The sequence below is a fragment of the Chelmon rostratus genome, chromosome 15 (genome assembly GCF_017976325.1).
Source record: "Chelmon rostratus isolate fCheRos1 chromosome 15, fCheRos1.pri, whole genome shotgun sequence".
NCBI lineage: Eukaryota > Metazoa > Chordata > Actinopteri > Chaetodontiformes > Chaetodontidae > Chelmon > Chelmon rostratus.
The window spans coordinates 7,711,333-7,732,496 of NC_055672.1; the positions used below are offsets into that span (position 1 = coordinate 7,711,333).

The following is a 21,164-nucleotide window of genomic DNA, read 5'->3' on the forward strand; positions in this document are numbered from 1 at the left end:
GTGATGTTTAGAGTTGCTGGTAGGTGGATTTTTTTCTTTAATATAGCCAGGCTAGCCGTTTCCAGCCTTTGTGCTACCTAAACTAAGCTAACCGGCTCCTAGCTGTAGCTTCATATTCACCACACAATGTGAATAGTGGCAACGGTCTTCTCATTTAGTGTTAACTCTTCGCAAATATGCGTGTTTTTTAACCAAACTTTCCTTAACTGCTTCCTTTAAATGTTTAAGTTTTGTCCTACGAAGTAAAATGTGTTACTTAGCTAGTACCTTCCTTAACATGAACGCTGATATTATCTCATAAAGTATTACCGTCTCACCTCCACTTGAAAAAATATGGTTAAGAATATTTAAGTGGGATTCTACAGATGTACATCACGTAGAGACAGTTTCAGTATTTAGTCAAAGCTGTGCTTGAAGAATGAAAGATTTTCTTCTCAGAAAGTCTGTCACAGGTTGTTTTTTTTTTTTTAGCTAATCCTGACGATCCAAACAAAGATGATCATGTGATCATATCAGAAAATTAAAAAAAAAAAATAGCTTATCCATTTTCACAGTCACTGACAGGTCATTCATGCATTTACACTGCTGTCGTGTTTGAGAGGATGTATCCATCAAAGAAATCACAACTCGGTCTCACGTTTGCTTATAACGTAACAAAGTTTTCTGTGTTACAGTTTTTAATGATAGTCCTCTTATCTCCGGGGAGGACAGCATGGGGGTCAAACGGTGCTGCAGGGGCCCTCGCTGTCCTCACTGTCGTCCCACAATCCTCCACTGCCCATGACTGCTGCGTGATTACCTCGCTGCTGAGGCAGGCCTGGTCTGAAGAGACGCAACAGGTAAAAGTTTATTCAAGTTCCTTTTACTGTGCATATGGTTGTTTTCATGTTTATTATCATCCTACCTGTAAAATTAAAGTGATCACTGTCATAAATCTACCCGAGGAAGACTCTTACCTCAGATTTTCTCTGCTTGGGTTGAAATTCTGAAAGCTTTGCCTTGCTGGGGCTTGAATCGGTATGAAGCCTTGTCTGTTGTCTTTCTCTGGAGCTGAATCAGCCTGGTACATGAAGTGATTTGGATGTAAAGTACAGAGAGCATGTTTGACAGCATTACTGGCAGGAAAACAGAGACTTCACAGAGTTGTCATGAAAATCTGGGATCATAATCAAATGATATGTGGTGATACGGAGTAGATTTATAATGCGCTGCCAAGCCTCCAGTGTCCCTGGAGGAGCTTTCAAGTCTGAGAACTTAACCCTGATGATTATCGTCATTTGCCTAACAAACTGGAGGTGTCTCATTTCCAGAGGAGGAGATTTCAGGAAAATATGGTACCAAACAGTTTTATGTATTTGTTTTTAAATTTTTATTAATTTATTTTTAAATCTGTCCCCCAACTTTATGGAAGTGCAATGCTTCATTGCTGTAATGCCCCTGCCTCCTACAGTATCTCCTATATTTTGTCAAAAATTCTCAAAAACCTCAGATTTCAGTGAAATTTGGTGAAGAGTTACAGTATACACCATTTTGTTGTATTAAATTCACTACATGCAGATATATTTTTCTTTCAGTTCAGTCAGCTTTTCTGGTGGTGTTTTATTTATTATCTGTGTCTGTAAAAGAAACAAGACAATTCCAGTGAAAATTGTCATCAATCTGAGGAGGTGCCAGAGTAGAACTTTCTAATTCCACTCATAATGGTTTTAATCATACAAATGTATAGGTATTCTTCACACTTTCAAAGGATGCAAATACTGTAACATATCGAATGCGGGTCCAGGGTGAATGGACAGACCACAGTGCTTATGTAACAAAAACTAGTTACCTGTTTAGATGGATCATCCCAGATGGGCCTGAAGGCACTTTTTGGATGTAGAGGAGGTGACCCTTTCCTGACGCTGACTATCCTCTTCCCGTAGGAGCTGACGAGGCACGGCGCCGGCACGTCCACACACTGTCCTGCTGTCTTTCTCAGAGGAGGGTGAGGGGTCAGTCTGGGAATCTGCCACCTCAGACACACAGTCCTCTCTCTGGGTGCCTCCCTGGTCTGCTGCTGGCTATATGAAGGCTTTAACAGCACTGGCACCTGGCTGTCCTCCTCTTCATCATCCCCACTGTTGCTGCCCATCATGTCCCTGCGCAGGGTGCCGTCAGGGCTGCAGGAGGTGACAGAGGAGTAGTCGAAGGCTGAGGTGTCATCTGGGTCTGTCTCACAGTCCTCAAGGCTGTGGTTGGTGTGAGGTGCCTCCAGCTCGTTGGTGCCTTTCTGAGTGGGCTGGCTGAAGGTGCCCTGGCCCGAGTCGCTGTTCTCTCCCCATGCAGCGGTGTCGGGAGTAAGGAGGGAGCAGTAGGTGTGTCCACAGTCACGGGCCAGGTGATTTGGGACGGTCAGGTCTCTTCCACAGCCCTTTCTCCTCACTGGGCTGCAGGACCAGCACTCCAGACGCATCGAGTGACAACCGTCAACTCCGTTGGTGAGGCTGACAGCCTGCTGGTCATCTCTGTGGGAGGGAGAGTGGAGGTAAGTATTTTAAATGAATGAGATGAAACATGCAAAAATGCTCAACAGTGGGAAACACACATGCAGCTATCATCCGGTCACTGTCTCTGAGTCTCAACGGATGGAGCCAAAAATCTGACATTTGGACTCATCAGACCAAAGGACAGACTTCCACCAGTCCAATGTCCAATGCTTGTATTTCTTGGCCTAGACAATTGTCTTCTTGTTGTTGCTCTCCCTCAATAGTGGTTTCTTTGCAGCAGTTTGACCATGAAGGCCTGATTCACACAGTCTCCTCTGATCAGCAGATAATGTTTCTGCTACTTGAACTCCAAAGCATTTCTGTGGGCTCTAATCTTGCTGTTAATTGCTGATTTATAAGGCTGGTAACTGGAATTAACTTCTCTGTAGCAGAAAGTACTCTGAGAACCAGTTTCATCATAATGTTTCTAGTTTTAGAAACTGATACAGATAAAGAAAAAACACTGGATGAGAAGGTTTGTCCAAACCTTTGACTGGTACTGTAAATGTCACTGAAGGCAGTCGCTAGTCTGAGCTTGTCAACACCATTTTTGCATTGCAGGTTCTTTATTGCGTGCTGTACTGTATGAAGCCAGCAGAGGGCGACACTCACCTCTGAGCTGCAGCATTGGACTCCTGCTGAGACTCTCTGGTCTGTTGGCTCCTCCTGCAACAGCTTGCAGAAGATCCAGCAGCCACTTCGTCACAGCAGCTGCTGTTCATGCAAAGAAAAAACATTTATTTTAATCTGCTCGAACGAGCCAAAGATGTGAACACATCCATTCACTAGAAATCTGCGACAGAGTAAATCTGCATAAACATCTGATACATGAAACATCGACCTGAGCGTTCATACTGTAAGATGTGAGCCAGCTAATCTTTCCCATGATGCCCTGACCTTTGTCCAGCTCCTTCACCTTCCTCCCACCGGACATCTTGCTCCAGGGTCACATGACAGCGGGACAAAACGCTCCTCAGCGCTCGCTCAGTTCCCAGCAGGAGGCTGCAATCAGGATGCTCCTTGCCCGTCCACTGCAGCAAGTTCTAGAGAAGGAAAATTGAGTAAAATTAAGCAAGTGCTATAATGTGACTTTGGTTGAATGGTTAGGTTTAAGTTTAACTCAGTTAATTAAATATTGTTTGACTTGTAGTACTTCTAAAAGTGTTTGTGATTCTACTAAAATGTTCATCATGTTTTTAATATTTCTAAAAGTTTTGTCTATCTTGTCATCTATTGACACCTGACTTTCTACTAAACATCCCTATGTGTTCTATCTTCTGTTTGTGCGACTCTGGACGTCTCATTCTGGCAGGCAGTTTCGACTTTAGCCATCCTCACATCAACCTCCTCAACCTCATGGCTGACCTGCAATGTCACATCTTGTGCTCCTACAGCTCTACTACCTGGCCTCACTGTGGCTGCTGACTCACCTGAATGTGGCTCAGGTAGCTGTGTATGCGAGAGACAGGCGCCAACAGCAGGGAGAGCAGTTTCATTTCCTCTCTCTCCATCTGGCCGTTCTGTTAAATGCAGACAGAAAATATCCATCAGCATGTCTGACTTCTCAAGTGCATTATGACAGAATAGTGTTGATGCTGTGTCACTTGTAATACCTGCATTTTGTGACTTTTCTCAGAATGATTTAGCCTGTTGAACTCCAGTGAGAGGAATGACGCCAGGGTGGTTGTATATCCAAGGTACATATCTGAGAAGGCTGTCTGGAAAACCCAAATCACAGCAATCGTTAGCTCCCTCGATGTTCATCGTAATGGATTGAAATCATAGAAAAAACTCATAAATAAAAAGCAACACCTCACATCATTTTGGCCGATGAGCTGCACCAGGATGTCTCCAACCAGAGACTTCCAGTGTTCAGCGGATAATCGCTCCTGCAGGGTGTTTCTGAAGAGCAGATGTCGCTGTAACAGCTGCTCCACAAACTTCAGATATGTCTGGCTGGATCACAGCACAAAAAAACAAGTGATATGATGAACGGACCTGGTCTTGTGTTTGATCATGCTCCCATATCAAAGACAAGAAGAGATGATTTCATTTCAAATTAAGCATCTGTGTTCTAGAAGTTATGTACAAATATGAGCAGTTTAATTGTGTTAACTTATGACATTACAAACAGGAAGAATTTGTTGCATTAAATTTCTCCTTTTTTAGACCAGAAAAGATATTTTTTCCTTTGAAGCTAAAGTCTGCTCAGTTATATAGCCCTTCTAGTACTCACTATGGCTCCACAGTCATCTGGTGAGCTGGTGGTGTCTTGTATTTTTCATAGAGCTGGTTTAGGGTGGAGACATACTCCCACTCAGAATGCAGAAGTTGCATCGCCACCTGATGTCGTGCATCTGCATGAAAAGGAAAAAAGGGCCCATGAAGGTATGCATATGTGGCATTAAATGTTAATGCTTTTATAGCAACAAAAAATAAGACCATTTGTACATATTTCGTGACTGAGCATCAGGTTTAATCCTCCATCTGATCATCTAAATATAGCTAACTGAAATAAATGGGGAGCATCTCTGAAGTATCAACAAACAAATCCCCCAAATTTCTAAAAATTTTGCTTTTTGAAACATTTTACTGTTTTTAAGTTAAAGCCAAGTGAGAAAAGTTGGGACAGTTGGAGGTGTTTCTGGCAGCAGATGTAAGATTTTTTTGTTGATCTTGCTGACAGTTGGTTGAATCATTGTAATTGTGTTGCAGCAATCAGCTGCAAAACCTGCTCACCTGTGCCTTCATTCAGTCCTGCTTTGAGGCCCTGCAGGAAACAGTGGAGGAGCAGTTTTCCTCTGGACAGACAGGCAGGTGGAGCAGACGAACAGTCACACGGAGTCCGTTCACAGGCCGGTTCTGCTGGATCGCTGCTGCAAAACAGTGGACGGATGGCAAATTGTCTCTCTGCAGGTTGGACATGTCTAAAAATGTGTTTTTCCAGCAGTTGTGACTGCCTGCTGACTAGTTGTAAACAACTTTTTATGAGTAATTGCTAAAAAAAAAAAAACATGCTGCATTCACCGTTGGCTGATATTTGCCACATTCACAGCACAATATTTTCTGTGGCACAAACCTGGAAAGATTTATAGTGGACTGCACTTCAAAAATCACTTTAAAACTCAATTTATGTATTTTCCTTAATATTTGTGCTTTCACTCTTGTGGAAGTTTCACATGTTTGTGTATTTACAGTGTTTTTTTTATCACAGTAGCCAATTCCCTTCATTTGTTTGCCTTTTTTCTTTCTTGTATTTCTTTTGTCCTTTGTTGCCAAGGTAGCAGGGTGCTGTTCTTTCAGCACAAATGGAGCTAAAGTCTTCAGTCTTAAGTTGTTTGGTTTTTTTTTACCTTTCTCTCTGTTTAGATGTGGAGCTCTTTCCATCCTGCAGAGGTCTCTGTCTGTTACTGTACAGCTGCAAGATCTGACACTGCATCACTCCAAGTTCTTCCTGTAGGATGGCAAGACGTTGGGAATTTACTCTCATTGGGCAAAATTAAGTACGTTTCATCATTCTGTACTGTGCTGTATCTGTTACACATGCACGTATGTCTTTGAGTTACTGTTGATGTGGCTGTCATTAATTGTAATTTACGTTATTATGTGAATATAAGAGATAATGTAGCCAAACCTTTCATGTTAGATTTCTGTCCGTAGTTAAACTAATCTGAGTCTCACCTTCAGTGACTCCACCAGGGCCTCCAGACGGAGAGCTTTCTTCTGGCAGCTCCTCCTGTTCTCCTCCAGCTCCTCCCTCAGGTACGTGTCTCCATGTTGGATCTTACTGAGCTCCAGTAGAGCGCTGGAAAAACCTGTCTTCAGCTCCGAGACCATGCATTGTAACTGACAAGACAGCAGGTGTCATATATAAGTCAAAGATAAAATTACACTCATTGATGAGGCACAATAGCATTGTCTTTTACACTTCTGAGGTTGCAGACATTGGAAGCTGAGGTAGATTAGCTATGTTTTGGTCCTGGATGCACTGCACTCTTGTTTATTCACTATCTGCTGCTATAAATGTGAAGTGACCTGTCTCTTTAACAAAGCCAGGCTGGCTGTTGAGGGAAGGTGCAGCATACCTTGGAGATTTCAGTGACAAGCTCTGCCTCTTGAGGCTTCATGACCTATACAGACAAAGACACAAACAAAGCTGTTTGCAAACACCCAGGTATTAATGTGCACAGAGTGTGCAGCCTGAATTACCTGCTTGGTGTTTACAGCTGTAAAGAGAAAATCAGAGTTGAGTTTGATCAGTCCACCATGCAGATAAAGGCATGTTAACCTGCTGTCCTTCAAACGTAGATCAGATAGAGTTGCAGGCCAATAGGTACAAAGCAGACAATCAAAGTGAATCTTTAACCTCTACCTAACCAAATGCACACCGAAATGGTTAGAAACAGACAAAAACTGAGTGTAAGAGTTAGTGTTTTAAGCAAAAACAACATCAAATCTTTCATCTCTCTAGCTTAAAGCCTTTAAATGTGTTAGAAGTGTTAGACTAACAATTTTAACCTGATTGAATGACTTTAGTGTCTTTACTCCTGTTTGTTTGTGGTACCTGCTTAGATGTTGCCCCTGCCAGCAGCCCCTCTGCTAAGGAAGTGGCAAGCCAGCCAAAGAGCTCAGCCCTGCAGGGGAAATGGCTGCAGGAGCCAAGATCCCTCCTTTTAAGTCTGCTGACAGAAGGACAGGCACGGATCAGCAAAAAACTGAACCATGAAATATGCAGTAGCCTCGTGTTTTATAACGCAAATACACCAAAATCACTTCTAAACCGATCCATAACGGATCTCCTTAGGGAATTAAATATCTTTTTTAATTAAAATAGGCTATGTAGAAATCCCAGTTTTATCAGGCCTATAGGTTGCAAGACCATGACGTACATGCCAGCTACATAAAAAAACATCTAAACAATACTTCAAAGCATCATCGGTGGTGTCCAAATATCCAAGAATCCACCAAAAACGTAAGAGAAAGTTTGCTGAAGCAAGAGATGGTCTAAAATAAAGCCATCAGAAACTCACCTCAGTTAAACTTCTTCAATATTACTTCTCCAGACATCTGAAAAGATGCAGTGAATCCAAAAACACTTAAAATCTCCAGCGTTTCCCCTTTTGTGCAAAGTCTTGGTTTCAGTGTTTGCAGGCGGCAGTCTGTTGCTCTGTGCGCTGCTCTGTGCGGACAGCAGATGTCCTGCATGACGCTCAGTGAGCAGCTCCGTCATTTACTGTTTACTGCAGGTTCAGCATGAGCCATGCACACGTCCTGAAGTACTGCTTTACAATAGACTAAAGAGCTATGTTCTGATCAGAAAAAAGACCTCAATTAGAGAGATGACATTCCAGGTCTATACACTACAGTGCCTTAGACCATGTTAATGAATTGTGCAATAATAATTGTGGGAGATGGATCCAGAAAATCCGTAATGCAACTCCCGCAGCCATGGTGTGCATATAGGTTTATCAGTGTGAATAATAAATACATGTCAAAATATATTTAGAAGTATAGTGTTATATGTATATAGAAAAAAACATTTTTCCAATTCCATAACACTGTTTTGATATTTTTTTTTTGTATTGTCAATGAATTTATGACAGGCTTGAGCTAATACGATCCCATTGATTCAAACATCCTAAATGTCTTTAAATTAAGAGTTCTGGAAAACGGATCATTATTTGTCATTTTTAGAAATTCACGCGATGTTGTCACCGATCCCATCCTTCACTCCGCCCGTGTCGCTCGGTCCGTAGATTTAAATCGAGCGCACACACGCCGACATTGTTTTGGGAACGGGCGTGGTTAAGGTACAGGACTTGAATGTGATTGGCTGCTGGGCTCAAGGAGTTTTCAAATCGAAGCTGCAGCTGACGGAGCTGTCAAAACAGTCGGCAGGAGGAGAGCGTGACCGGTGAGACAAACGACACGACTACACCTTGTATTCAGTCACATATGTGTATCTCTGTAGTATTACACAGCTCTTTATTCTTCTCTGATAATGGTTAGATGGCGCTTTAATTTAAATGTTCTGCGTTTTCGGTTCGACAGATGAGCTAGCTAATGTTAGCTACAACCAAAAACACATCTGTCTCCGAGCAACATGCGTACAAGTTCCAGCGGACAGTGTCGTCCATTCTGACAGAAATGTTAATACACTGTCAAATAATATGTTGTCTTCATCGTTATCTTCATATCTCTTGGGTAGCGGAGAAAAAGCTAGCCACTAGCCAGCATGTAATTCGTAGTTTAAAGGCTGGTGTGTTAGCCTCGGTATTTAAAGGACCAACATGTTTTAGCATCTTTTAGCTTACGTGGTACAATATCATGTGACGTTATTATGCAGAAGAGGGGGACAGCACACAATGAAATGAAGACCTGCAGCTTCAATCAGCAACAAAAGTCCTGAATCAAATACTACTTTTTGTGAAGCAAACATAACAAAATGCCATGACTTGAGAGCTAAATCAACATGGCGTGTTATTAAAAACATTTGCTTCACAATAGTGGTATTTATTGGTGGGCTGTTGCATTGTGTTGTGATGTAATGTATTGGTTTTGTATTTTATTTTTTACACCCTGTATTTTACACAACTGCCCACCATTTCCAACGTGTGTCATAGTGTTGAGGGGAATTTGAATGCTTTCTTGATGCTTTGTCCTGTGACTCTCAGCACTGGATTTCAGTGGGCTACCCTCTGTCTCCACAGTCTGAAGCCATGAGGACGAGTGAGTTTGACTCCTCATCTGAAGAGGAGGAGGTCGGAGAGGAGCAGCTGACTCCCTTCCACATCTCCTGGTCAGTTTCAGGAGTTATCCTTTTGTCTCAGACTGCCAGAAAGTGTGTGATTGCTGTCAGGGTGTTGTGATAAATCATGCTTCGAAGTCTGCATTTAAATGGTGAAATGGAGAACAAGCATCACTGTGTTCATGTGCGGTATATTTTGATTGGATTTAAGGTTACCTCTGTCCATTGTGGAGTGCTCACAGTTTCTCGGGATATGTGCACTACCAGGTGAAGTCGTAGTTATCATTTTAAAAATCTCTGCATGTTACTGTATTGTAAGATTTTGTGCAACTGTTAATAGAAAATGTTTCCTCATGACTACAGGTTGCAAATACAAAGATATCCGCAGGAGTCTGCAAAGAGATGTTGGTAAGACAACCTCGATCCTTACGGCTGCTTGAATGAAAAAAGTCTAGCATAATGCAAACTGTCACTGTGCAAGTTGTTCCACTGGTTTGTCGTCTGCCATTTTGTGCATTCCTCATGACCTGCGTTTCTTGTTTTGACTTTTGAATGTCCTGTCTTTTTGTTTCAAATCGCACAAGATACAGAAAGTTTTCACAGAAATGAATCAGTATCCAGCCGTGAAGTAATTTGATGCTGTTTGATGAAAAACATATTAAAATTCGAGTTAGTATTTTGTTTTATCTGATTTAGGGCCTCAACCAAGAATTATTTTAGTTATCAATTAATTCGATGATTACTTTGTCATGATTATCTAACCCATTGCTCTATAAAATGTCAGAAAATTGAGAAAGATTCCAATTTCTCACAATCACAATTAATTTGAACATCTACAAATGGCTTGTTTTGTCTGAACAACACTAGAAATATTTAGTTTGCTGTCACATAAGATAAAGACAGTCAGCATATCTTTAAGAAGCTAAAACCAGAGAGTCTTTATCTTTGCTTGAAAATTGAGTAAATTGTCACTGATTATCTTCAGATCATCTCAGATTTGTTCAGTGAAAATTAATGAAACAGATGAATTGAAAAGGTATTTCAGTTTGATTATCAGTCTTGTGTCATAATCCAAAGGCTTTAACACTTTTATGTGTTGGTTTATTTGTAGTCCAAGATCTTGTTTGCAGCGTCAGTGATGTAGTTTAATTCCTAATTATTCAGTGATAATGAGCAATCAGAGCCAGTGGTTAACCGGTACATGTAACATGTCCTGTACTTCCAAAATGATAATGTTTCAACATGAGAGAACAAGGCTTTAAAATTTAAAGGAATTAAGCTTTAAGCACAAATATTCTAACCTGATTGCAGCTCTTTGTAAGTTTTGTGGTTTTCTGTCTGGGTAACAGAGGAGCTGCAGAACCAGGGCGTGCAGGAAGTGTTTGTTTTCTGCACCAGAGGAGAACTTAACAAATACAGAGTTCCCTCCCTGCTGGAGGTCTACGAGCAGCGAGGCTTCACAGTCCACCACATGCCCTTCCCAGACGGAGACGCTCCTGAGCTGGAGCAGTGCTGCCAGATCCTCGAGGAGCTGCAGGTCAGCCTCGAGAACAACAGGAGGACTGTGATCCAGTGAGTGAACTGATGCTTCGTACTGAGAGTCACATTAAATGTGCAGTGTTAAACCATGTGCACACGAAGAGACCCTTATAATCATGTAGAGGGTTTTTCATTTCCAAGTTTATTTTCCTCTTTTGTTTGAAAAATGGCTTCAAACACAACATACTCAGAGTGCGTTTGATATATCGTACCTGATGGTCTCAGGGTGCAGTCAGGAGTTGTCACGTTAAGGCAAGTAAAGCAGTATAATAAGGACACTGCTGACACTTGATGTTCACCAGAAACTCTGCACATGCTAATACCACTAAAGTCAGCGAGTTAAGCTGAATCTTGTTATTGTTTCTTGTATTTTTGATATAACAGAGCACATTTACACATAAAACCCCAATTCCAAAAAAGTTGGGATGATGTTTAAAACATAAATAAAACAGAATGTGATCATTTGCTAATCCTTTTTGGCATTTACTCAACTGAAAACAGTACAAAGACAACATATTTAATGTTTTACCTCATCAGCTTCATTGATTTTTGTAAATATTTGCTGTTGTGAATTGGATTCCAGCAACACGTTTCAAACAAGTTGGGACAGGAGCAACAAAGGAATGTAACAGCTGTGGAACGCTCCAAAAACACCTGTTTGGATCTTTCCACAGGTGAACGGGTTCATTGGTCACAGGTGATTGTATCATGATCGGGTATGAAAGGAACATCCTGGAAAGCCTCAGTCGCTCACAAGTGAGGATGGAGCGAGGTTCAACACTTTGTGAACACATGATTTGATAAAGGAGATTAATACACAGGAACACACTAAAACTGTTGCCAGTAAACGCACTTGTTTGTCAATGGCTGCATTCTGTTATATACGTTTTACACAGCGTCCCAACTTTTTTGGAATCAGGGTTGTACAGTTCCACAAAAATATTAAACAGCTCTCACTCCAAAGATGGTTTTATTTCGCAAGATGCAAAACTGGTTGAAAGAAGGTTCAAGCCTGTCTACATGAGCAAGAGGATTCATTAAATAGAACGTAATTAGTGTTTACATGACAAATTATCCTTTGATCAGACTGGGCAACAGGAAGAAACTGGTTGGACTCGCTCAATGTAAGAGTTAAATGTAAATGTGAAGCAGCGTTTTTCTGTTCAAGCATGCAAACTTTGAAACCGTCCCCCAGTTAAGGTTAAAAATAGCCTTCCAGACAAATCCTTTGAGTTTTTTAATAATAACGTGAAGTATTTTTAACCTGATGCCTTCAGAGAACCAGAGTACATCTCAACACAGAGACTTCTATTTTTTGTAACACAGCTGCCCTCAGGACACCTTATACAACTGAACAATTTGCTTTTAGCATTTGATGGGTTTTTGTTCTTTTTCTCCTTCAGCTGCTACGGAGGCCTGGGACGCTCTGCATTAAGTAAGAATACTTAACTTATCCTTCAACTTTGTTCTGTGTGTCATTTATCAGCTAAGATCAGTGTGTTTTTGCTTACAATATTCTAGATTTTCTAAACACTGCTTGTCATTTCATGTTGCTGACAAGTGATAAATCCTCTCACATCAGTTTACTGATCACATGGCTGTCTCATGTTTTCTGCCATTCAGTCGCTGCCTGTCTGCTGCTTCAACTCTCTGTAACACTGACGGCGAACAAAGTCATCGAAATCCTCAGGGAGCACAGAGGAGGAGGAGCGATACAAACAGTGAAGGTGAGAGCTTAGTTTTCCTCCTCTCTGAATCCTGTGTGTTTATAGGCAACAGCTTTTGAATGATTACCTCATTAACCATTATTAACCTATATCCACTGCATATCACATGTGTTCAGGTGGGTTTCCTACCTTCTAGGCTGCCATTTGTTTTCACTTATTTCAGTATGTGATATGTGCAAAGACTTTTCTTCCACCAATGTTTATTTATTGTTGAATGATAATCAAGTTGTAAGCCGGGGCTATTTTGAAAGACTGTCCCAATAAATAAGGTCCCGATCGTCCACAGTGTAACCGGACAATTCCAGTTAGTTTTCAACATCAACCCACAGCCTCACATGTGTAGACAAACCTGCGTCCTCAAATGAACAAGCAGGTGTTTGCTTCCTAACCAAAGCTGGCAAAAATTAACTGAGAGAGCTACTTTCGGTTGGACTCAAAGACAAGTGTATATTATTGATTTAAAAGCGTTGCGTGTTTTGGTCAGAATGGTCACAATTATGAGAATAATAAAAATAGTGTGATTTTCCAAATGCTCCGACACGCTGTACATGTCAGCTGATAACAAGAAATCTTGATGCAGATGAGCCAAATACAGTATGTGTTGGCGGTAATGTGGAAATGATGTCTCGATTACATAGTCCACCAGAGTGCTAGTGTGTCTGTCTTCAGTGTAAAATATGCTTCTGTGCATATCTTAGTCACATTTCTCTAATAACCTGATTTAAGTGACCTTTGTTCAAAATGTTTTTGTGTTTATGTTAAAAACCAAACAGTGGCAGATATTTTGTCAGATGCATCGATTAGTGTAAAAAATCCAGCATCGGTCCGGCTCTAATATGTTGCATGTAATCTTTTATAAAAGTGTGTTTACTGCTGCTCATCCTCTGTAAATTATACTTATTATTGCTGTAATATTTCATCAACAAACATGCTAACACAAACTATGAATTTCACTTTTCCGTAGCAATATAACTTCCTCCACGAGTTTCGGGAGCGGTACACAGCCTACCAAGAGAGCAGAGAGGCGTCGACAGAGCGCTCGGTGTCGCGATGATCGCCGCTCTTCATATCACGAGCTGTGAAAATATTGATCGCTTTGAACTCATTTGTCAGAGATTCTTTCCTTTTTGTGTGTGATATAATTGTATTCTCTGATGATTGCACTTTAACAGAATACTCTAATATATTGCTGTTTTCATCCTCATTATCAGATTAAAAACCTAATGAGGAAATCCTGCTGCAGAGTTATTTGTGAGTTTAAAATGTTGCATTCATTTCACATTTAAAATAATGTTGGTATGTAAAGTCTCCTGCTGCAGCTCTCTAGCTTGAATAACTAACTTTTGGCATTTTGGCATCTTAATTCCTAGCAGTTAAAAATACTGATTTCATTGCATCTGTTTCACACGTCAGTCCTGATAATTGTGTTGAGCAGCTGTTATAAAACAACTTGTGTTCTTGGTGAGATCGTAAAGTGAACATTTGTTCTGTCTGATTTTGGCCATATTCATCTTTTAACATCATTAGATTTGAATTTCTCCAAAGAAGACTTCAGAAATACCCGAAATGTCTTGAATGAATTTGATCCTCAGTGGAAAGGTTGGCAGCAAAGTCAAATTCCTTTAAAACATTTCAGTCCATATTAACAGAGTGGGACATTTTTATTTTGATTCAAATAAACTCAAGTGGTCATTTTCTACATATGACAATGATGGATCTAATACAAAAAATTCAGTTTTATCTGTGACAAATGATCATCCCTTTCCCTGGTTAATTTACACATATGAAAATGGCAATAAATACTTCAGTATTTACCAATTTTATCCGATGGCCTCGAGTCTGAAGAAAACCGTAATGTCACTTTCCAGATTTGATTCTGGAAAAGACTCAAGACACTGCGAGGAGTGCTTCGATATCCTGGAGACATATAAAGTAAAACTTAAAACATTGAATAAATAGACACTGGAGTTCCTAACTGTGGAATTTTTGATGTTGAAATGAACAAAATGCACAATGACAACAACCTTAAGGAATTCCAAAAGGTACATTCAACAGTATGGCACATCAGCAGTTTCCTACCAAAGCTCAAACGCAGAAAGCAGAGAATAAAGTACTGTTGCTGCCTAATGCTGAATATATTATTGTACTGTTGAGTCTACCTTTTAAGTTCTGGATAGCTGCAAGGGCAATTCTACGGAATACAGGTCACATACACATTGCAGTCTACTCTGGATTCACACTTTAAGAAAACAAACATTGCCATTGATTTCAACAGGGATTACAGGATTTCAATGTGATGATAAATGGGTCTGAAGTATGGAAACAACACATCAGATAGTTTGAAAACTGATGTTGTGACAACCAGACTATGATTGTCCCTGTGCAACACATTTCACTAAGTGATAATAACCCATGCACTTCAGGCCTGTCACTGTGCCTCCAAGTCCCAAAATGTTCCTATTCAGACCATATGAATCTGTGGGCAAGAGCACAAGTCTGGGTTGTACTTTGTCATTTGTTAGTGATGAGAATGAATCACGTGGCAGGTAGAAATGAGCTGTTAAAGCCCAGAATCTAATTCACAGAAAAAGCTAATGCAGTTCATCACACAGCTCAGATTCTCAGATAAAGCACACCTGAAAATGTCTACCTACTCTGTAAACAATTAAAAGTTGGGAACCAAGATGAAAAAACAAAAAACAACTTTATTTAAATCCCAAGCATCAAAAAAATCACCACACCATTAAAAAGAAAAAGGAAAAAAAAAACATGTCCATTCAGGCTTGTCCTTATTTTCCATAAAATTTAAACTATAGTGCTTATGAGAGGAACGCTGCGACCGAGATATTCTCTTAAAACGGGCTAAATGTTTCCGAAATGACACTCTGCGCTGTGTGTGTGGGGTCGAGAGGTCGTCCGCTTGAAATGGCGTCTTGTGTTGCTGAACGGTGGTCTCCAGCAGGTCCAGTGTTCCAGCACTAAGATCATAGTGTCTGGTCGTCTACTGTACATGCAGGTCCTTTTCCTTCATTGTCATCAGTTTAAGAGCTCACCAGAACATAAATCATCCTGTCAGAAAAAAAAGGGAAAGTGGAGCAAGTTAAATATCATCTTTATCTCTTTTGTTGAAGAGGTAATTATGACCTAAAATACAGCTAACGTTAAAGGAACAGTGCAACATTTTGGGAATTACAGGGACAGCTGGCTCTGTCCACAGCCAACAAAATCCACCCACCAGCAGTTGTAACGAGCAATAATTAGCACATTAAATCATGTTTAATTTTGCCTGCACATAAAAATCTAAGTGGAACCAACACTTTGATTTTCCGGTGTTATTACACAGTGTTATTGATGTGTTAATTAGTGATCTTTACTAGTGATGGTAGGTGGATTTTGTCCCCTTTGGACAGAACCAGGCGAGCTTCCAGTTCCTATACTAAGGTACCGAGCTGCTGGCTGTAGCCTCAATATGGAGGTACTGATCCTCTCATCTAACTCTGGGCTAGAGATCAAATAAGTGGATTTCCCAAAAAAGATCAGGATCAGTATTATCAGGAGATTTATCATCTTGAAAGTTATAAATATGGCAGATTTGCACAGAATGAAATTAAGTGTCTCCCTAATCTTAAACTGGACATCCTCAGATTACACATAAAAGTCCTGTGCAAATTGGGATATATTTTTTTGGAACGTTCAACCAAAACACGGAAGCTCACAACAAAGAAACACGGTAGAAAACTAGTTTTGTACCCGTAGAGATAGTAGAAGAATGACAGGAGGTAGAAAGCCAGTTTGCACCAGCCTTCTTTTTGACAGAACGCCAGGATGTCAGCATTCATGATGGTTGTTGGGTCGTAGAGTCCTGGACAGCTCATCACAGGTCTGCTCATATACCTGCATCACAGTAAAAACGTGGCATGTGAAGTCAGATTATACTGCACTTTCTGCGAGTGTTTGTTGCATTCGGATGTCAGATAATACAGACTGAATTATTTTGATGGACTAATAATGGATTCCTCATATGTAAGATACCCACCTCCAGACATGATAAGCCAGCAGTGGCAAGTTGAGACAGAGGGTGAGCCACTCAGCCGCACAGAAGAACATCACGCAGAAGAAGAAGTGGATGAGATACTCTGGGAGCACCAGCTGAAAAGAGCAACATTTGAATAAAATGACACAATCCGCATACGGTGAACAGTCAGACTAACTGCCTCGCTGTCGTAAGCCTGTGTGCTGATTTACTGGCAGTGACATATATAGACACCCTCCACACGAGATAGTTAATTACCAAGTGTGGAGTCACATGGAATAAAGGTAATGACTTGTGAGGCGTTAAAGCACACTGGTCAGAAGTTAACACAGTACGAAGTTACAGAGCCTCAAAGACAAAGAGGCCTTTATTACAAAGAGGAAGCTGAGCTATTTAAAGAGCCATAAATCTAAAAACTGGAGTCAGCTCCGCAGAGAGTCAAAGACAAATGAGCTACAGTGATATGCTTATTTTAACAATGCATCTTAAATATGCTTGTGTACGTTCTTTTCACATGTCTGTGCAGTTAAGCCTGTTATGTCACACTATAAGGCCCAGCTTAATGTTATGTTCATACACATTATTACATGTGCAGAAAAAAAATGCTACAGTAAGCTATTGTTCTGTATGTAAAATACATGAGCAGTGCTTTATCATGCACTGATCTGACACTACTGTAACACAGTAAACAGGGTGAAAAATTAAGACCTACCACCTGCAAACTGGAGTGATTTTGATCACTAAAGTACTAGTGAGGAAAAAGGACCCCACTTGGCTGACTGACAACTCCCACAGTGAGGCTTAAGTGATACCTTCAAACGCCCTCTGTCTGATGGGGCAAAACAATGAGCAAGGTAAAATGTCTGATGTTTTAAGCTATACAGCCAAATCATGTATCACATTCAGCAATTACCACTCACATGTAATATGTAATTGTGGTAAATCATGTGAGTTGCTAGTAGAATTTAGAAATCTACTAGACGCTGTTGCAAGTGGATAAAAAAAGGTTAATTTTCCATCCTGGTTACATGTCATGCATCAAGTCTGGCCACAAGTAAAAGGGGAAATCCATCAACAACTTGCTCCGGATAATATTTGCGCATCTCAACATCAACATCTTCTGCAGTGAGGGCAAACCTACAGATCATCCCAGTGCCTGACAAACAGACCATGCTGTGAGCACTAGCAGAGTTGATGCAGCAGCCCGCCTCAGGTTGACAGGGTTCGAACTGGTACGGGGTTCAGGGGGGCAGATGGAGGCACCACATGGAAGCCATGCATTCAAAAAGAGCAGAGGGTGGAAGGGTGGGGGCAACCAACAGCCCACAGATGGAAAGGTGAGGGGCGTGTAGAAAGAGGAAGATGCAGGGGGCGGGGGGCTATTATAATGTGTTGAAATCCTGCACTGTGCTGCCAAATACAAAACAACTGATTACAGCACAAAAAAAAAATAAAATAAAATAAAAAATGTGCCTACTGAGCTGAGCGTTCCACACACAAAAAATACTGGCCATGGTCAAAACTGCAGATAGTACTGTGGACTGCATCATGGATTAGAGACACCATCTTTTTCACCAAAATAACTCCTCCTACCACTGAAATCACTAACCAATCAGTGGGCCCAAATATTGCTGAGCTGTAGCATGTTGGGACTCTGCAGCCATCTGTTCTAAACCACAGGTGATGTAGGTTAGAGCCAGCACTGAGCTCATGTACAGGAGCGTAGTGCTGCTAATTGCTGAATCAAACTGCAGCCTCCACCTCACGGGAAAGTGAAATGATGTGATGTGATATGTGTTAGTTGAGTTTAATTTAAAGTTGAAAGTTGCAATCAATGTCCTCCAACAATCTGGTATCACCCTACGTCATGATCAACAGCTCATAGTGTCCACGATCAATCCTCAACTATTCAAAAACTTAGAAAATCCAATTACCACACCTTCATTACTACGAACACTGTAAAGTAGAAGCTTTCTCAGGACAGTGTATGGGCCTGGTGTCATGTTACTGTTGTCTCAAACTCAAGACAAGCTCCCTGACTGACCGGGTTTACTGGGAATTTACTGTACCAGTAACACTATTTGCAAACAAAGGGTAGGTTGTAATAAAGATCATGCATGTTTTGAGCATTTGCAAGTCTTTTCAGTTAACAGCTACACTTTATCTATGATCAATAACATTGGATATTTCTTCCCAGAGAATATTTTTTCCACTACTACACACACCCTGGCTCCAATACCTGCAAAAAGCATCTTAACACTGTTTCATTTAATTGGTTTGATGTGGTATAAAAAGGAAAACAGAAAACACAATCTGTTATTTCAGTTAACACTCATAATGCCTAAAAACTGCAATTTAAAAGGTCTTGAAAGAATAGAAAAAATCTAAAAAGAAAACATTTTCAACAATGCACAAGTCAAAAATGCTCACAAATTTTCAAAAATATAGCCGTTCAAACTAATCTACTGCATGATGGTAAAAAAAAACGTGAGGCACAGGTGGCATGTTGTCTAATCCCGAGCTGCACTCTGGCCTTAACTCTGAGATTAGTTAACTGAAAAGACGTTTGCAAACACTTCTCCGTGCAAAATGACAAGACTGCGGACTGAGTTGAACTGAGCGGGCATTTTAAAGATTGGTACAAACCTTTAATGCAATTTTGACTCTTTTAATCTTTTTGACCTTTTCAACTGTCTTTTTGCCGTTAACAAAGTGTAAAAAAGCAGATTAGGAAAAACAAAACAAAAGGAGTTAGAGTTTGACAGCTGACAAGATCACTGAATTCATAACAGGCAGGTTATTTAGCAAAACAGTGCAGAGAAATGATTGAGAAAGACAGATAGGCGGATCAAGTTATCCTAAAATAAATAAGGAAAAAAAAACTTTCAACAGAGCATATCTGCATGCAGTCAAAGAGGCAAGGAAGGTGTGTCAGGTGCTGCGGTTTCACTTACCGGATTTAAAGTGTTACACTGATCAATAGGATTCTTGTAATCAGTCTTCAGCTCATCAAATGCTATTATCTGGGGGAACAAGATGACAATGTACATGTTACAATGTAACGATACATACATCAATTAATTTTATGAAGATGCAAAAAATATAATTTGGCATTGGGTGGCTCTGACGAGAGTCAGTAAAACGGAGCATTTGCAGTAAAACAGGGATGCAACAAACTATCATTTTCCTTGTTGGTTATTTTCTCGATAAATCAATTAGTTGTTTGGTCTCTAAAATGTCAGAAATGGGGAAAAACCTGCAACAAATGATTATTTTCAATACGTCAGCTGATCTTTGTTAAAATCAATCCATTGTAATTCATTGTATTTGCCAAATAATAGTAAAAAATTGCTATTTTAAGTCCCAAGAGTCAAAAATATCTTCAAATTATGTTTTGTCTCACCAACAGTCCAAAACCCAACTATTTACAAAATGACATAAAAACACAGAAAAGCAGCAAATCATCACAGCTGAGAAGCTGAAACTAAACAAAAAATTCTCAAAACTGTTAATTCTGAATCAATTAAGTACAGTGGGCTTGATTTTCCCAAACGTTTCCTGTTGTTTACACCAGAATCTTTTCCTGTTACACCAACGTAATGACATAACATTTAACTGTATGATCACAGTTTTAATCCATGTTTTTTATTAATAACAATATTCGTTTTAATTATTATGAATGAGGCATTGGTATACAGTTCTCGCTCACATATACCAACTAACGGTGCTTATGGGATAATCACAAAGAATTGTTAACGCTGTAACCTTTTGAGTCACCTTAAAGTTCACAATCTGCACTGCTAATCTTGACATTTTGACAATAAAACTGACGATAACTCGTTAGAAAACGCAGAAATGTCACTTGTCGAGTAATGAGTGGACGCTAAGGGAAGCAGGTGACAGCATCATCACGGAGCCGATTTGAAGTTAACGTTAACTAAGCCTGCTAACTAGCTGGCTAACAGCTAGCTCAAGACTAAACATTAGACGGGCCTGACAAGTTTTAAGACATTTGCTATTATCAGTTTGAGGTAAACGAAAGGTGAACAATGGAAAGTTATTACGACAATACGACGTCAAAACAAAATAGTTAATGCCTTGGTGTTTTTACTGCTAGCTAACTTTAGCTCCTCGCCAACAGTTTGACGTGTGTCATTCATTCTATAACGGATGTTCCATGTTACGCATGCTGGGCACAGAGCGCGCGGCCGTTCCTGTGTGGGTGTTAGCTTGGACACGCTCGGCCCGGACGCTGACAAGACCCGCGGCGAGCAACGTACAGCCCGAAAACGTCCCGGCCATGTAGCTACAACGCTGGCCTAGCGTTAGCCCCGTCTTTGCCAGCCTTCCTCGCTCTTTTAACTACTTTTATCAGCGCCGTTGGAGCGGCAGGCCAACGGTCGCATCTAAAGTTGTCTGAATGTGTACTTACATGCCAGATAGCGAAGAAGATAAGCGCCGCCGTGAGCAGCAGAGCGAGCATGTAACAAAAGGCCGCGAATGTGAACGCCATTTTTTCTCCGGTTCTGCTCGTCGGTTCCTGGCTCGGTCGGCGGGTGATGCAGGCAGCTTCGCAACCGTTCTGAGATTTG

General features: G+C 40.6%; 3 protein-coding genes across 5 annotated transcripts; 1 reads left to right on the forward strand and 2 right to left on the reverse strand.

Moving 5' to 3' along the window:
- Positions 1–606: 606 nt before the first annotated feature.
- LOC121618502 lies at positions 607–6,652 on the reverse strand. The gene is made up of 13 exons (XM_041954014.1): positions 6,611–6,652; positions 6,207–6,371; positions 5,879–5,979; positions 5,265–5,401; positions 4,762–4,882; positions 4,343–4,481; positions 4,139–4,243; positions 3,956–4,045; positions 3,423–3,568; positions 3,138–3,239; positions 1,829–2,504; positions 957–1,060; positions 607–822 (listed from the first exon to the last, which is right to left on the reverse strand). The coding sequence occupies exons 1-13, from the start codon at positions 6,650–6,652 to the stop codon at positions 720–722; spliced, it is 2,031 nt and encodes a 676-aa protein (XP_041809948.1). The 3' UTR covers positions 607–719.
- cdkn3 (cyclin-dependent kinase inhibitor 3) lies at positions 6,246–14,327 on the forward strand. 3 transcript variants are annotated; one of them, XM_041954299.1, is made up of 8 exons: positions 6,246–6,287; positions 9,236–9,324; positions 9,485–9,540; positions 9,637–9,681; positions 10,623–10,845; positions 12,216–12,247; positions 12,436–12,539; positions 13,504–14,325. In XM_041954299.1, the coding sequence occupies exons 2-8, from the start codon at positions 9,245–9,247 to the stop codon at positions 13,591–13,593; spliced, it is 630 nt and encodes a 209-aa protein (XP_041810233.1). In that variant the 5' UTR covers positions 6,246–6,287; positions 9,236–9,244; the 3' UTR covers positions 13,594–14,325. The 3 variants fall into 3 exon arrangements, with proteins under 3 accessions (XP_041810233.1, XP_041810234.1, XP_041810232.1); XM_041954300.1 differs by lacking the exon at positions 6,246–6,287 and adding an exon at positions 8,393–8,439 and having other exon boundaries at positions 10,623–10,810; positions 13,504–14,327; XM_041954298.1 differs by lacking the exon at positions 6,246–6,287 and adding an exon at positions 8,393–8,439 and having other exon boundaries at positions 13,504–14,324.
- Positions 14,328–15,224: 897 nt separating this feature from the next.
- cnih1 (cornichon family AMPA receptor auxiliary protein 1) lies at positions 15,225–21,164 on the reverse strand. The gene is made up of 5 exons (XM_041954301.1): positions 21,005–21,164; positions 19,527–19,595; positions 16,576–16,688; positions 16,290–16,433; positions 15,225–15,608 (listed from the first exon to the last, which is right to left on the reverse strand). The coding sequence occupies exons 1-5, from the start codon at positions 21,083–21,085 to the stop codon at positions 15,581–15,583; spliced, it is 435 nt and encodes a 144-aa protein (XP_041810235.1). The 5' UTR covers positions 21,086–21,164; the 3' UTR covers positions 15,225–15,580.